The sequence below is a fragment of the Gallinula chloropus genome, assembly GCF_964237585.1.
Source record: "Gallinula chloropus genome assembly, chromosome: 19".
NCBI classification, from domain to species: Eukaryota; Metazoa; Chordata; class Aves; order Gruiformes; family Rallidae; genus Gallinula; species Gallinula chloropus.
The window spans coordinates 2,413,239-2,428,662 of record NC_140104.1 but is presented as its reverse complement, the minus strand read 5'-3'; the positions used below and the strand labels follow the sequence as shown (position 1 = coordinate 2,428,662).

Here is a 15,424-nt window from a genome sequence, read left to right as displayed (position 1 = left end):
CCCGCTGCGTACGTCACGGCCCCGCCAGCCAATCGGCTGCGGCCTCGCCCGTGGCGGAGGAGCGGACGCCGGAAGTCATGTCGCTTTCCCAGCGGCCCTTGCGCCAAGATGCCTGACAGGGGCTTCCGGCGGGGAGGCGGGAGGCTCCGCTGTGGCGGTAGGTAGGGCCCGGCGGGGAGGCGCGGCGGGCTCGGCTCCCGAGGGCGGCCCGCGGTGACGGGCGGTGCGCGGTGTCCCTTGGCAGGGTGCGAGGCGTGACGGCCGGGCCCGGCCGAGGGTCCCGCGGAGCAGCGCGCCGCCGTGGATGAGAGGTACGGGCCGGGGGCAGGCGGGAGGGCCCCGCGGGCGCCAGGCGGGCGGTGCCGGGAGGGGCCTCCGAGGCCCTGGGACTCTCGCCTGAGGGCCGCCCCGGCGCCGAGCGGGGCTCCCCCGGGTCGGTGCAGCGGGCCCGGCTCTCCGCGGGAGACACCGCTCAGGCGCGGAGCGGGGCAGGCCGCCCGCCGGCCCCTACAGCCTGTGTCTCCTTTACCCCAGTCTCGTTGGGAGAGAGGAGGTCCCCGAGCCCGGCTGGGAGCCATGGCCGCCGTGGTGGCCAAGCGCGAAGGGCCGCAGTTCATCAGCGAAGCGGCCGTGCGGGGGAACGCCGCCATCCTGGACTATTGCAGGACGTCAGTCTCGGCCCTGTCGGGCGCCACGGCGGGGATCCTGGGCCTGACCGGCCTGCACGGCTTCATCTTCTACTTCCTGGCTTCCGTCCTGCTCTCCGTGCTCTTGGTGTTGAAAGCCGGGCGGCGATGGAATAAGTACTTTAAATCCCGGAGGCCGCTGTTCACGGGGGGGCTTATAGGAGGGCTCTTCACATACGTCCTGTTCTGGACTTTCCTCTACGGGATGGTTCATGTCTACTGAAACACCCGGGAGCCACGGGAGCTGCAGTGGTTTTTAGGAAGCAGGAGGACTGTTGCCAAACGTCACCCACACACCCAGGCCAGCTTACCTCTGAAACCCTTGGTCAGCGCTTGTGTTATTAATACTGTCAGTAAATTATGTCAAAGTACAAATGAATCAGTAGTACTGTTCTAATTAAACTGAATGTGAAACACCACTTGGATGCCTCCTATATATGTGTTATATAAGGAATAACTTCCTTTCCTAATTACAGGCACAGCCACGGGGTTTGGTTCATGTAGTCCCTTGTATCCTTTGGATAGGACACACCAACTGCAGTCCCTTCTAGGTTTGCTGCCTGCCCCTCCACACAAATTCTGGTAAAAGCAGCGTATAACACAGCACTCCTAAAAAATAATCCACTGACACCAGGAAATAGTGCACAGCAGCATGTAATCACATGAAGGCAATGGACAGAAGTGTAATGGAGGGGTTATTTCTACAGCTGAGATATATGTATATGCAATAATAAGCGATGCTGGAGGGGACAGTCTTCACTGGGCTGCACAGAAAAGCCTCACCAGCCAGCTGCTTTGCTGCTTTTCAGTGCTGCTGTGTCCAGTGCCACACAGATGACCAAGTGCAGCATCTTATTACCCGGCAGCCCGGTCTGTACTGAACACACTGGTAAGGCTGCTGGCACTCCACAACTGGCCGGTGTGGGTCCACGTGTCTCTGGTGGGAACAGAAAGGAACAAGCATTACCTGGGCTGTACACCTGCTCTTGCAAACAGGGTTTCACTGAGCTGCTTAGCATGTAAGTACATATTGCAAAGAGAAGGTGGTGTGTGTGCAACCCAAACCCCAGGCTGAACAGAAGAGTCTCTGAGAGCACTGCCCTAACATGACACATTTTATTGCTGTACATCAAATACAAGGAGAAAAAAAGAAGGTCCTGAGAAGGAATCTGTTAGGTTTTATCAACAGCAATGGTGGTGAGAAGTGCATTAGAAGGTACAAAGAAGGGAAATATTCTAGGAACATTTGGGGCCCTGCAGCCCCTGGAAACTTAAATTCAGGAAATAACTGTGGCCATCTAGTGATGTTTTGTCAAATGGAAACAGTGGTTTCAGCAGGGGATAGTCAGCTTTACCTGGTACGGTGACCTGCTTGGTCTCTGTGAGTTGTGCCTTGGCCTGGTGTCATGCAGGGTTCACCATGTGTTTCACCATCTAGAGATGATTCAACTAGAATGAAGATCTGACAGTGAAAACTCTGGGCTGTTTTCTTGGTGTGGTACTTCTCATGGGGCTGACACGTGGTGCCTCCTGTTTGTCTAGAGGAGACACTTCTGGCATGAAGAGAGGAGGCTCTGGGTGGGATTACAGCATCAGAGGTACACTTCTTATCCTAAATCATTTCAAGTTTAATTCTGTTTTCTAGCTAAATGCTTGACTCTGTAATTACCTGCATCTGAACAGGAGCAGAGGGAGGGCACGAGACTGGGTGGGGCCTGTTATCAGTGGCTGGAGTTTGCCACTGCTAACAAAGGTGAGGGCTAATTTAGAAGCACCTGTACTTCAGAGTAACCACTTAAAAGATACTAAAACAAAGAGGAGTGCAGCTTGCTGCTCTGACAGTCAGTCACAGCAGCTCCCTGCAATGCCACCCTCTCTACAGCTGTTCTAGCACTATCCAAGGACGCTGCAGCACAGGCCCTTCAAACCTTCACAGCTGAAGAGCACGTGGTGATGCTTCGTCATTGTGACTCCTGGGTCACACAGCCCCACTGGTCAGTGTGCACCGAGTCACAGTGTGGCAGTTTTAACTGGGGCAGGAATATCCATCTACTGTCTTCAGGAGCTGGAGAGTTGATTCCTGTCAGCCCAAGCCAATGCAAAGTTTAACAGTAAAGCATATTCTGTAATCACTTTTCTGCTGTTACTTACGTCCCCAAACAAGCATAAATTCTCAAAAGGGGCTGCAATGGGACATTACTGAGAAACAAGCACTGGTCCTTCTGGTAGCAGAGTGTTGAAATAGTTGACATCTGTCTTCCAAGTTTTCCTCCTGTTGGTGGATTTGGAAGAACCTGGCAAAACCTGTTACCTGATAGTTCTCAGTCTCTGCGGTGCAGTTCAGGGTACTAGAAAGACAGCAGAAGCATTAAGTCCCCCATCCAGATCTCCCCACCAAGAGCACATGGGTGCAGCAAGGACAATCCTGAGTGAAACCAGCCACCGAACAAAGGGGCAGAGCCTGTGACCGTCTCTGTGCAGATACCCCAGCGCGCTGCCCCTGCCCCGCACTGCTGACAGACGCCTCTGGCTCTGCTGCGAAGCGCCTCTCTGCCTCCTGTTACCTGGTCTGTGCTCTGAAACGTCCATTCTCTGGGCCAGCTACAAAAGGAGATGGTGAGTAGCAGGTGAGGTTCCCGGGCCCCAGCCCTGGCAGTGCTGGTTCTCCGTTGGGAGCTGCGGCAGGACCTTCTCCTGCCCTTCCTGAGGCGAGCAGAGCACCGTGTTGCAGCTGCTGCGAAGGCTGCTCCCGGGGCAGCACCGCTTCTAGCCCGAACAGCCGCACAGAGCAGTAGGAGTGAGTGCCCCCCCGTGACAGGCACAGCCAGCACTGGTGTAGCAGGGTGATAATCCCCTTTCCCCGGGCTCCGAGAGCCGCTGCAGTGCCGCCTTTCCTCGCGCTTCCCACCACCAGCAGTTCTGCTGCTTTACATCTACTCCTGCAAGTGACACAAGCGAGAGCTGGGCGCTGTGGCCACAAGCCAGCGGAGCGGGAGACAGGTGGAATCTCTGCCTCAGCCCTCAGGGCGCCGGGGGTGTTTCACATCACGGCTCGTCCGTGCGTGGAAGCAAAGCATGGCCACAGGTTAGTGCTGGCTACTGACGTAGGTACAGATACACCAATAGATAAAAAACCATTCATTTGGTGCCTTCTTTTTCCTTTATAAAATACTTTATAAATCCATCGCGACGACACGTCTCGGGGGGAGAAGGGCGCTCTTTAAAGGACTTGGTGTGAGGTATCTCCACCTCCCAGGCCCGGTGTGATGTCACACCTGTGTGATTTGCCTGGAACATGAGTCCAGCAGGCAGCCCCAGCGCTGTGCCTACAGCCCACCAAGCTGGTCGGGGCTCTGATTTCCGTTCAGCGTAGGGCTAGATAAGGATTTCCTGGAACTGGACCTGAGGAAACAAGCAGAGGTGGCAGACAAGGCAAGCAGGCTCTTTCTGTTTGGGGACACAATGCTGGCCAGAGGTTCCCAGCCAGTCCTGCCACACCTTACCACAAAGGCCGTCACCCTTGGCACAGCCAAAGCCCCACTTCTGTCTCATAAGCCTCCGTCGTTCTCGGAGCTGCCCCAATTCCGTCCGCAGTCACTACGAACCGACAGTGCAAGGGCATTTATAGCCCAACCGTGACACAGCATCCCTGGCTCCCCAGCTAACTGCAGCAATTAATTATGGCAGGAGGGAGGGAGGAACCTGGCTAAACTCATTTGGAGGAATATAATTTCCTGGAATCGGCCTTTGTTTGCCATTAATGTTTACTGTGTCCCCATATCTCCTCCTGTTTCTGTAAGTCATGACAATAAAGCCGCTCATTTGCACGCAAAGCCCAGCCCACTTACTTTACTTCCTCATACTTTTTGCCTCGATAAAAGTTACTCTTTTTAATCAGATACAGCAGCACCAGGTCACAAAGGAAAGCTCCCTGCAAACAGAAAGAACTTGTGTTTTATCTTTGCAGTAGAAGAGGGGTTATTCTCATCTAATTAGCAGTGAGCATTAATTAAAGAATAACAACTTGCAGGAGCTGTATTTTCCTTCATACTCCATGTAACCTTAGGGGTGTTTAGAGTACAAGAAACACTAACAAACCTGGAAGACAGGACACAGACACACGTGACTGAGCAGCCACAGTAGCAAAAACTCTACAAGGTACAAACCAACCCTCCCATTTTACCCTGCTAAGAGCCAAGTGCAGGGTCTGGATCCCAGCACGTTCCTTTAAGAGAAGGACAATGACTTACCGCTCCCATGAGAGCGAGCCCCGAACCGATATTGATAACAGTGGGAATGATGTTAAATTTCCCTGCCTAAAAGGAAAAAGGTCATGAAGTACCAGGAGAGAGAACAACCCAAGAGACAGACTTCCAGGCGTGGTGGTACCCGGTGTGGGGGGCTACTAGTGTCTGTGGGTGTATTTCGTTAGGAACAAGCAGGCACAACCACACAAGATCTGCAGGGAACCATCTCTGTGGCTGTATGTGTCAGCCCCAGCTGCCCATGGGTGTATTTCCCAGCTTGCCTGGATTTCAAGGTCTGGAGATACCTTGCCTGCATTTCCCTGGGTCTGGGTTCTTTTTTCTGCAGTGTGTACACATGGAAAACAGGTCTCTGGGGTGTATTTACTTCTGTCAGACTTTACATGAGCCTGGGTTTAGGTAGAAGAGATGCAGGCTCATCTTCAACCCCAGGTTATCTCCTCTCTCACGCAGGGTTAGCTCCACATGGATGAAGGGCAACAGCCCTTTCCAACCACAAGCTGGAGAGGCTGTTCTCATCCCAGAGCAGCTCTCATCCCAGAGCTTCCCCCTCAGAGATGTTCCCCATCAGGTTTCTCTCCAGGCTCAGAGATACTCTGGCCTGGGACCTCACCTTGCCATTCACCATCACGTCGAAGCGGATTCCATAGGCTTTAATGAGCGTCCGGTACTCGACCCCCTCAGCATCCCGGTAATATTTGGCAAACCTGAAATACAACAGTGCTGATTGTAACTCTCATCTGCAACCCTCACACAGGAGCCCATCTGAATCCACCCATCTCTTCAAACAGGTCTCCTATCCCAACCAGCTTTAGCTCACCATGAGCACAACTCCCTCCCCTCCTCTGCAGAAGCAGAGTGCTTGGCCTGGCATGACCTGGTATGATCTCACTGCCAACCTCCAACACCTGTGAGTCAAACCAGCTCCTGCATCACCTCATCACTCACCTGAAGTTGTACCCAGAAGAGATGGAGTTTTCTGTAAACTTGTTATCCAGACGGCTAAAAGAATAGTGAGGATTACATTCAGAAGGGGCTTTATCAAGATCACAGTTCCATTCAATCTGAATTCCTATCACACCACCCTTAACAAAAGAGAGAGACAGTGTGAGTTTTTTAAACTTAGTTCAATTAATGTGTCTTCAAATCTGTCAGATCCTTGGGGGGGGAGGGGCTCACTGCCAGTCACAGACACAGGCACACACACTTCTGGGTGGGCCAAGCTCATGTTTACAGTTGTAGTCACATTACTCTACACACAACCCGAGTTTTCCCTGTGCTGGCTTCCTAGGAGGAGGTTTCTCACCTCAGGAGACTGATCTCATTCATGTAAGAGCCTCTTTTATGCAGGGCTGAGGTTACAAGTGCAGAAGCCAGCACAGAGCCTGCTCTCCTCTCACCCTGCACTTCCCTGGATGCCTCTGGCTGGCTCCATCTTCCCCCCTGGCTACACTCACTGGGTCATGGCCTGTTTGGTGCTGTCACCCCAGCACTCCATGAGGAAACAGCTGTTCCCCCCAGGAGAAGCCTCAAGGGGTGTTCTCTGAGCAGAAGATCCCCACTGTCCCCTGCCTCCCATTCTCTGGGGACAGGGTAAATCAGACCAGCTTGACCCGCAGGCACCCTGGGCAGCAGCCAGTGGCTCTCCTCACGGCCGGCCCGCGAGCGGCACCACCAGCTGGGAAGCCCCCCGAGCCCAGGGGACTCTCCTACCTGTGAGGCCATTTCCTGGAAGTTGCTTCCAGCCTGCTCAATGATGTTCCCCAGGAGGAAGATGGGGCAGTAGGGATGCTCTGTGCTGAAACGGCAGCTCTTCAGGTAGGACTCGTTGTTGGTTGTCAGAACATTCATCCTGCATGTGGGGAAGAGGAGAAGCCACCTTGTGTCCCTCTCTGCACAGGCCTGCACAGCCTACACCACCCCCACTACAGAGACAAGAGACTCCTCCTGCAGCTTGCCAGCAGCCTTGTCACCCTGCAAGCCTCTCCACTCTCAAGGAAAGCAGTCTGCTCACACAAAAATGCCCTCCAGGCCAGATGGGGACTAGAGCAGCTGCATCTGGGCTCCAGAAAGGACCCCCATGGAGCAGGTTGCCAGGATGCTCCAGGGCCACTTGGTTTTCACAAGGAGGAAAAAAACGCTGCTAGAAATGTCTAGCTGAGCCTGGGAGAACAGCAGGAGCAGGGTCCTTCCTGCGCTGCTTTACTGAGTTAGTTTTGTAGCAGTGAACACAAACGAGTATTTTTAAATTTGCATTTTGCCAGCCTTGTCCAGGCACCTTCATTTTTATGGAAGAAGAGGGATATCTGGGAGCAGAAGCTCAGGGACTTGACTGTGCCCTGGCTGGTGGGCAGATCTGTCTGCCTTAGGAGCTCTGGTTCACCCCGTGCTGTAGGAGCCATCACAGACCTCACCTGGTGAAGGACAGCTTTATCCCAGCAACTCTGGGAAGCTCCAAAGCCTCATTATTAGATATTAGGGGGAAGTTTAGATATTAGGGGGAAGTTTTTTACAGAGAGAGCAGTAAGGTGCTGGAACAGGCTGCCCAGAGAGGTGGTGGGTGCCCCATCTCTGGGGGTGTTCAAGGCCAGGTTGGATGGGGCCCTGGGCACCCTTGCGTAGCTCCAGGCCTGGAGGTTGGTGTCCCTGCCTGTGGCAGGGGGTTGGAGCTCTGTGATCCTTGGGGTCCCTCCCAACCCAGACCAGTCTGTGATTCTATGATTATCTCCTTGCTCCCACTCAGCCTGAAGCTAAAGGCACCCAGGCACCTTAGAAGTGGAAATATCCACCTTCTCCAGCAGCAGGACAGTGGAGCAAACCGAGGTGATTGGTTCAGTGATGGAGAGGACAGGGGGATCTCTGAGCACCTGCACTTACTTGGAGAAATTAAACTTTGGGAAGCGGATGGAGTTCTTGATGTAAACAGTGAAGTTTTCTGCATTGGCCAGAAGTGGTTTCCTGGAAGAGAAGGGCTTGTCACCCCATCCACATCTGCACCCTGCCCACAGGGTGACACCAGAAATGCCACTTAGGAACAGCCAGAGTTCATCCCATGGTGCCACACCAGCCATGCCGCTCTCCCCACGCTGCCAGCAAGGAGTTGGTGAGGAGCACACAGGGTGAGAGGAAACCCTGAGAGCTGGAAGCAGCCCTGGGAAGGTCAGTGAGCCAAGCAGGGGGAGCAGGGGCCAGTCCTGCCAGGGGGCCATGCAGAGCTCCCTCCTGCACGGAGCAGCCAACACTCAAGGAAGAGTCCAAGCAGAGGGAACCCAGAAGCTGCCCTGGGTGACACACAAGCCAAGCAACTCCAGCTGGGGAACAGTGTGCAGGATGGGCACGTACTTGGGCTTGGATCTTTTCTCCACTGGGCACCAGGCCAGTATCTCACAAGTCTTTCTGCTGCTGTCTGTGTCTTTCAAACAACGGCCGGTCTTAACGCCTGCAGCACAGACACCACGGGAAAGGTCACGCAGAGCAGCCACCTCCTCTGCTGGCCTACAGGGCTCAAAGGAATCAGATGCTTGTCATTGCCACCCAAAGCCCCCCTTCCTGCTGGGAAAGGGCCTCCTGGCTGGAACAACCGCTCTCTTGTTGCGCCTCTGAGCAGCCCAGGGTGCTTTGGCCCTGCCAGCACAGAGCTGTAAGCAAGGGGGAGATCTTAATAAAAGATCATCAAGAAAATAAAGCCCTTGCTGCCCTCTGTCATCAGAGATCCCCGGGGTTGTAGCCAGGCTGATGCTTCTGAAGGAACCCACCTCTGCCAGAGGAGAGACCCTTCCCTTACCGTTGCCAGCCACCACTGCTTCCCCTGCTGGGCAGTCATCGTCCTTGTCACACAGGGCATCAGGAATCCTGTCACTCTGCAAAGTGGAAGAGGACAGAAGTGAGTCCTGGGACAGGACACGAGACTCAGAGGGGTAAGAAAGTGCTGCTGATCCGGGGTGAATCTGTGTGGGATGGTGAACACTGAAAATGAGCAGCTGAAGTGGTGGCTGCAGGGCATGTGCAGAGTTTGACAGTATCAGCACCAGCAGCACCGTGGTTTGGCGACAGCATCCTGCTCCTGGGCTCTGCTCCGTCGGCAGAGGGACAGGCAGCAGGAGAACCCAGACAGGAACCCAGACAGCACCTACCGCTCCCCAAAACCGAGCAGGAGGCCACAGTACTGTGGTGGCAGCTACAAGCTCGCCGAGCAGAACTTTACCCCTCTCTCGGCTGCACACCGGGTTCTCGCAGCCACTAGAGGACGCTGAGCGCTCAGCCTCGGCTTGTGATAGGGAAAATCAATCGTGATTGATAGGGAAAATCAATCATTGCCACCTGGAGACAGCACTCTGAGCAAACAGAGTTCTCTTCCCTCAGGCTCCAGTCCATTCTGAACCAAGTCTCCACAGAGAGCATTTCAACATGACACAGTTTGAAAGACTTCACAAGTCCTGGAGGTAACAAGAGCCAGAACATTCAGCCCTTCCCAGGATGGGGCTCTTAGAACAGCCCCTCTACCCAAAACTCAAAGGTGTGTTCCCATGGCTTTTGCTGACCCTGAGCAATCACTGCTCTGGTCCCATCTCCCACTGGGCAGATGTCCAACACCTTCAACTAAAGCCAGCAGGACTCCACAAGACCAGTGCCTCTGGAAATTAAGAGAGCTGAACCTCCCAGGTTTGCAGTAACCGGTCTGATTTCCCCAGCTGAGGTAATACACCACAGAGAAAACCCTTTCTGCCTTCATCCTTCCAGTGTTCCTTGCTCCCTGGGTGGCCCCTGTCAGTTCTTACCCCTGGTAAGGGTTCTTACCCTTGGTTTTGTAAGGGTCTGGCACCAAGGGGCTCAGTTCCTCTTACCTCAGGACATGTGGCTTGCTTCTGCTTTGGGGTCACAATAAGATTGGTCATGACAAAGAAGACACTTTCACCCTGGAATAAACAAAGGCAGGAAGTTAGAGAGCCCGTTTGGCTCCTGGGGTACATGTAACAAGGAGGATGTGGTTCTCACAACAGTAACATCTCTGTCTCTCCCCGTGCTATTCAGGCTGAGAGAAGACAGCACACTGTGCCTGGCTGTTTGTGCAGATGAGGCTGGTGGGTCTCTGTCTCTCAGAAGAGGTTCTGCTTCAGAGGCTGTGTTCATTCTGCAGAGCAGGATGCTGAGCCTGGCCTTGCTGGCTGCTTGGTGAGCACTCCTCCTCCTTTCTTATAAGGACACGGTGCCTGATCAGGGATCAAAGGCCCATTCCACTGCAGAGCTGCAGGTGCTGGTTCCCAGCCAGGGTCAGGCTGGCTGCCCCAGTTATGCTGGTCCAAACCCCAGCTGCAGCAGCAGGGCACACTGCAGGAGCAGGCTGAGTGCAACACTGAGGACATGGGATAAAACAAAACCCAGCACTTCTAGCATGGCTGTAATGACCAGACTGCAGAGCATTTTATTGAGCCACTGGGATGACTGACTGTGATATGCAAGGAGAGACTTGACTGCATTTGTATCCCCCAAATCCTCATTTCTGACAGTGCTGTGTTCCCCTGTGTTTAGGCAATGCTGTAAAGCACATCACCCACTCCTCTGCTGGAGCCTTCCACTTTTACACATTTACAGCCTCTGTTTGATCCCTTCCCCACATTCAGCAAGAAGTTAAAACAATTACCTTTCCCATTAATGGTTTCCCCTTAATGAGCAGCCACCAAAGGAAAACCACAAGAAGAACAGCCTGGAGTCAGTGACACCGTCAGCAGGAAGGGACAGAGAGCAGCTCCCATGGCACTGCAGGTAGAGGCTGGTTCACCTCTCAGAGGTGAAACAGCTGCAGGAATAAACCAGCTGCTCCTACCATTCTGCTCTGTACCATGTGCAGGTGGGAAAGGGAGAAGGGTCGGTACCAGCACCAGGCTGCAGCTACAGAAACATGGGTCATCCCAGGACAGTCCCCGGCACCAGGGAGCCTGACCCTTGTCATGCCAAGGGGACAGAGGGAGCCGTTGGAGCCAGCCCGTGGTCCTGGCATGAGGCAGGGCAGTGCTGAGCATCTGGGACAAAACACCCTCACCCACAGCAGGCACCAGCAGCGTGTCAAGCCCTGCCACCTCTAACACTGGTTGCTCCATCAAGTGAGCAGCTGCTGATAAGGAGCTGATCAGGAGCAAGCTCTGGACACCCAACCCTGCAAGGCTGCTCCAAACCACCACAGGGAACAAAAGGATTCTGCAAACCTCTCAGAGAACAAGCCCAGGAAAGCAACAAGGGAAAGATTCACCAGGGGAATCCCTCCTCTGTGTGCAGCTCAACCCCAAAGCGCCGCTGGTTCACCCTGTCCAAGGGCACTCGTGGCCCTCAGTGGTGTGTTTCAGTAAGCTGAGCACCTGCTCTTTATCCCAGAGCCTCTGGGAGAGCCCCTTCCAGCACACAGCCCTGCCTCTTGCACCTAAGAACCAAAGATCTCAGGTTCCTGTCCCTGAGAGCAGAGCTGAGTGCTCTTATGCGGTGCTTCGAAGGGGGTGGGTTTACCCCGTGTCCCACCAGCACTCAGGGACACAGGGACATCTGTTCTCAGCTGAAAGGACACATTGGTCAGCAGCCACACTCTGGAGAGCTGCCTGATGCTCTGGGGAGGAGACAGATACACCTAAAAGCCCAGGGGGACACCCCACAGCTGACCTGAGACATTCAGTGGATGAACAGTAACCAGCACGCAGAGCAGGCAGGTACATGAGATGTCTGTGTTTGCATTCACAGTCCACAGAGGCAGCTGAGTTCACTGTGAGCCCAGGGTCTAACATCACCGTGGTTGCTGGAGGCTGATGCACACCGTGGCAGCCTGCAGTAGTGCCAGACTCAACACTGTAGTCTGCTTGCCTGGCTGTGTCAGGCTTCATGATGCCACAGCCCAGACATCTGCGCTGCAGAGCACACCAGCCCAGAAGCAGACAGCTCTCTTTACTCAGCACACTGCACTATAGTAAGTCAACAAGCAGTAACAAGAACATGGGGCCCCAGAGAAACAGCTGAGATGTTTGAAAGTCAGTGTCACTACTTCATTTTGGGGTGTGCACACCAGCCACCTGCCAGGTGTCCCAGGGCTTCCACACTGCTTGAACAAGAGGCAGTGCAAGCACACTGCTGGCCTCCCTGCTGCACAGCACATGCTGGGCTGGGACTGGCAGCTTGCAGAGAGGCTTTGCACTGAAACTGGTGGGGCTGCAGAGCACAGATCCACAGTCTGAATAAACACAGGCTGCAGTGGGAGGAAGGGGAAGCCTGATTCTTACAGACAGACAAGTACATTGTTTCATTTACCGCTTTCTGCCCCCATCAAGCACGAAACCCCGATCTTCCCCTCCCACCTTTCCATGCAGATGTGGGGGACACTTGCAGGGAAAGCACAACCAGCCCCTGGAAGACAGATGGGCAATTGCCAACCTGGTGCCAGGCCACCTCTGCTGCTGCTTTTCCCCTCAAGCACCAGCTATGGATCTCACTTTGCCCACACCAAGGACAAACGTTTAGCAAGGCAGGTTTAGCCAGACACTTTTCAAACAACCCTCATCGCTCCAATCACACCACATTCTTTGTCCATCTCCCAGCACCGGGCTGCTCTGTGCATTCCTGCTCTAGCCCACACTTTGCTCAGCTGAGCAGTCTCACTGGAGTCCAAGCCTGCTTTCATATTTGCTGGGAAGACCTAAAAGAAGGCACTTATTCATAGGAAAGACCTGGTTAAATCACTCCAGCCTTTCCACCAGCAACCACACTGGAAGATGTCTTTCTAGCTGGACAGCAAAGACCATAGCAGCAGGGCGATGCCAACCTGTGGAGGGATGACGTAGTCTGCAACATCCCACAGCCTCTCCCCCAGCTCTGAGGTGTTGGTGAAGGCTACTCCTTTCAGCTTGGTGATGACAGAGCTCTGGAGGGATGTGTCTGTGTCCTGATAGCCTTTCTTCACAATAAACACCCACCTGCAAAGACACAGCAGGCAGCAGCATTAACAAGTGGGGTCAGGGAAGGACTTAGCTGAAGATTTATACCAAGGACAAACACTGTTCAAAGGGCAAATCAAAACATGCTGATGACATCAAACCTGCTGCAACTCCTATTAGAGATGTAGAGTAAACTCTGACACAACCTGCACCCACCTACAGCAACAGAGAGAGTGGGAACCCAGGTCCCACATGCAGTGTAATAACACCAAACCTCCCACCTCCCTTTCCTGTGTGTTATGCTTCACAACCACAGTGGAAACAGGGGAGGGCATTTTCTCTCCCTGAAGATGAAAAATATTAGAAGGTTTTGCAAGTTGCAGTGAGGAGTGTGGTTAGTTGCACAAATACACGACTCTCTCTCATTTTAGCAGCCTGCCATTAGGTACCAGTCCTGGGCTGGGGAGATGCAGCTCCTGTGTGTGGCCTGAGCAGCACCGGCAGAAATCCACAGGGAATCATTCCTCAGGGAATCATTTCAGGGGAAAGAAACGTCAGCTACATGCAAGGAACAACCCCGAGGGGTTTGCTGATCACAGCCCTCAGCCAGCCTCCGAACAGGCACGGCAGGGATGGAGCAGTGAGGTGTCAGACTGACCACCCTGTGACAGGCTGCGAGCCCTCAGCCACACCGCAGTCACTGCGGGCAGCACCAGCCGAGGTGCCGAAGCCTCGCAGCCCACAGCTGTCTAGGGAAGAGAACTGTACATCCCAGACTCTGAGCACTGTCTCTGATGGAGGATGTGTCCTTGGCAACGCTATCTACAGGATTCCTCCTTTAGCAGCTAATAGATGCCAGGCTGCTGAGACTTCTGCTCTGCTCACTAAAGCAGGCTCAGGAACCGTACACCGCTCTATATATAAACCCTGAGCGTAGGAATGACTCTGCTATATTTAATCAGTGAGAACATGAGGTATGAGAAAGGTGAAGGAACTCAGAAGCACAGGAAGCGAGGGCAGAGACCTATGAATGACAGTCCAAAAAGCCTCAAACTCCGGAAGCAGCAGCACAGGCATCACTCAGGCTGGGTAACTCGGGGTCTGAGCCTGCAAGCTGCAAGTGCTGCTGCATTCCTTAGGCATCAGTGTGACCAACTCCTGGCAGAACAAGGCCAGTTCTGAGAGGGGCTCTAGTTCTCCCCACGCCAACTCGCACTGGGCTGAAGCTGACTTTCACACCGCCTCAACCTCCAACAATCCCGGCTGCCACAGCCCACTCCAGCAAAGAAATGTGCCACTGTGTGCTCTGCTCCCTCCTGTTTAGCCTCCAGCATGTCATGCAGCCCTGCAGACAGCCCAGGGTTGCTCCAAGGTCCAGCAACCATGTCTATAAAATGCTACGGTCTGTAAGTAGTCAGGTGTTAAGGTTTGGCCCCGTTCCCACCGAATACAGAAATAAAGGCATAAATAATGCAGCACAAAGCCACAGTGCTGCATGAGTATTTTTAACCCCGCGTCAATCTGAAAGGCAGAGCTGAATTTAGCCAGCCCTAGCAGGTGAAAAATCAGATACAAGCGTTAGACAGCCTGAAATCCAGCTGTATAAACAAGCACGAGTCTCTGCATGAAAACGATGAGGCAGAGCGAGCTGTCACTGTAGCCAGAGTCTCCCACACCAACCTTCATCACGACACAGCGAGCAAACGCAACCACAGCAGGATGTGAAATGCAGAGAGGTTCTTACCCCACCAGGTAAGCCAGAATGGAGAGCTGCACCACTCGGTAGAGAATCCCCACCTTCTTGTTCTTCGCAATGACGTACTTCTCTGTTTTATAATCAAAAAGAGATATAAACAAAGCCTTCCAAGCCACCTGCCCCATGCTCCCAGCTCGCTCTGCACTGGTGGCTGGAGCAGGCAGTGTTTGCAGCTCGCATTATCCACACGTGCTCTGCATGGAAACCTGACACGCCAGCCCCGTCAGAGCTGATCTCCTCCCTCTGAGAGCTGCTCGGCACCAGCAGCAGCTCTTGGGCTGGAAACCGGCAGCTGCAGCAGCACAGCATCCTTCCTTAGCTGCTTCCCAGCTGATTCACCCCCTCTGAGGAAGCCCCCGCCTCAGTTTTGACCCCAGGCTTCATTCTCTCCCCCACAGTCACAGAGCATTTATAGTGAACTGGGTCACAGCATGAAGCTCTGGTACAGCAGCCGAGGTGCCAGCTGTAGCTTCTCACTGTGAGGTATTTAAGCTTTTCTTCAGCTTTTACATGAGGGCAAAGCACCTGGTTCAACAGTGAGGGTGACAGAGCACTGGGACAGGCTGCCCAGGGGGGTGTGGAGTCTCCTTCTCTGGAGAGATTCAAGACCCATTTGGACACTGACCTGTGTGTTATGTCCCAGGGACCCTACTTTGGCAGGGGGTTGGACCCGAGGAGCTCTCGAGGTCCCTTCCAACCCCTACAGTTCTGTGATTGTGATTTGCCTGAGCCATGAGAACTTGGGTCCTTAGCAGTTACCCAAAACACCTGCCTGGTTGCTACATTTTCCCACCAAACTCCCCCCCA

General features: G+C 53.9%; 2 protein-coding genes across 3 annotated transcripts; one reads left to right on the top strand and one right to left on the bottom strand.

Moving 5' to 3' along the window:
• The first annotated feature begins 89 nt into the window (after positions 1–89).
• EMC6 (ER membrane protein complex subunit 6) lies at positions 90–1,100 on the top strand. Of its 2 annotated transcripts, XM_084272931.1 has the most exons (3): positions 90–157; positions 245–311; positions 535–1,100. In XM_084272931.1, exon 3 carries the CDS (start codon positions 577–579, stop codon positions 907–909), a length of 333 nt encoding a protein of 110 aa, XP_084129057.1. In that variant the 5' UTR covers positions 90–157; positions 245–311; positions 535–576; the 3' UTR covers positions 910–1,100. The 2 variants fall into 2 exon arrangements, with proteins under 2 accessions (XP_084129057.1, XP_084129056.1); XM_084272930.1 differs by having other exon boundaries at positions 113–311.
• A 2,826-nt stretch (positions 1,101–3,926) lies between these two features.
• Positions 3,927–14,751, bottom strand: P2RX5 (purinergic receptor P2X 5). The gene is given in 13 exon segments (XM_084273256.1): positions 3,927–4,088; positions 4,535–4,617; positions 4,937–5,002; positions 5,565–5,658; positions 5,900–6,036; positions 6,665–6,803; positions 7,829–7,909; positions 8,294–8,390; positions 8,736–8,811; positions 9,749–9,771; positions 9,774–9,867; positions 12,750–12,900; positions 14,606–14,751. Coding segments are annotated over 13 exon segments (1,254 nt in total). The 5' UTR covers positions 14,743–14,751; the 3' UTR covers positions 3,927–4,012.
• Positions 14,752–15,424: the final 673 nt, after the last annotated feature.

Excerpts from the sequence above, each read along its gene's own strand:
- EMC6 (XM_084272931.1), top strand. The coding sequence starts at position 577 with ATGGCCGCCGTGGTGGCCAAGCGCGAAGGGCCGCAGTTCATCAGCGAA.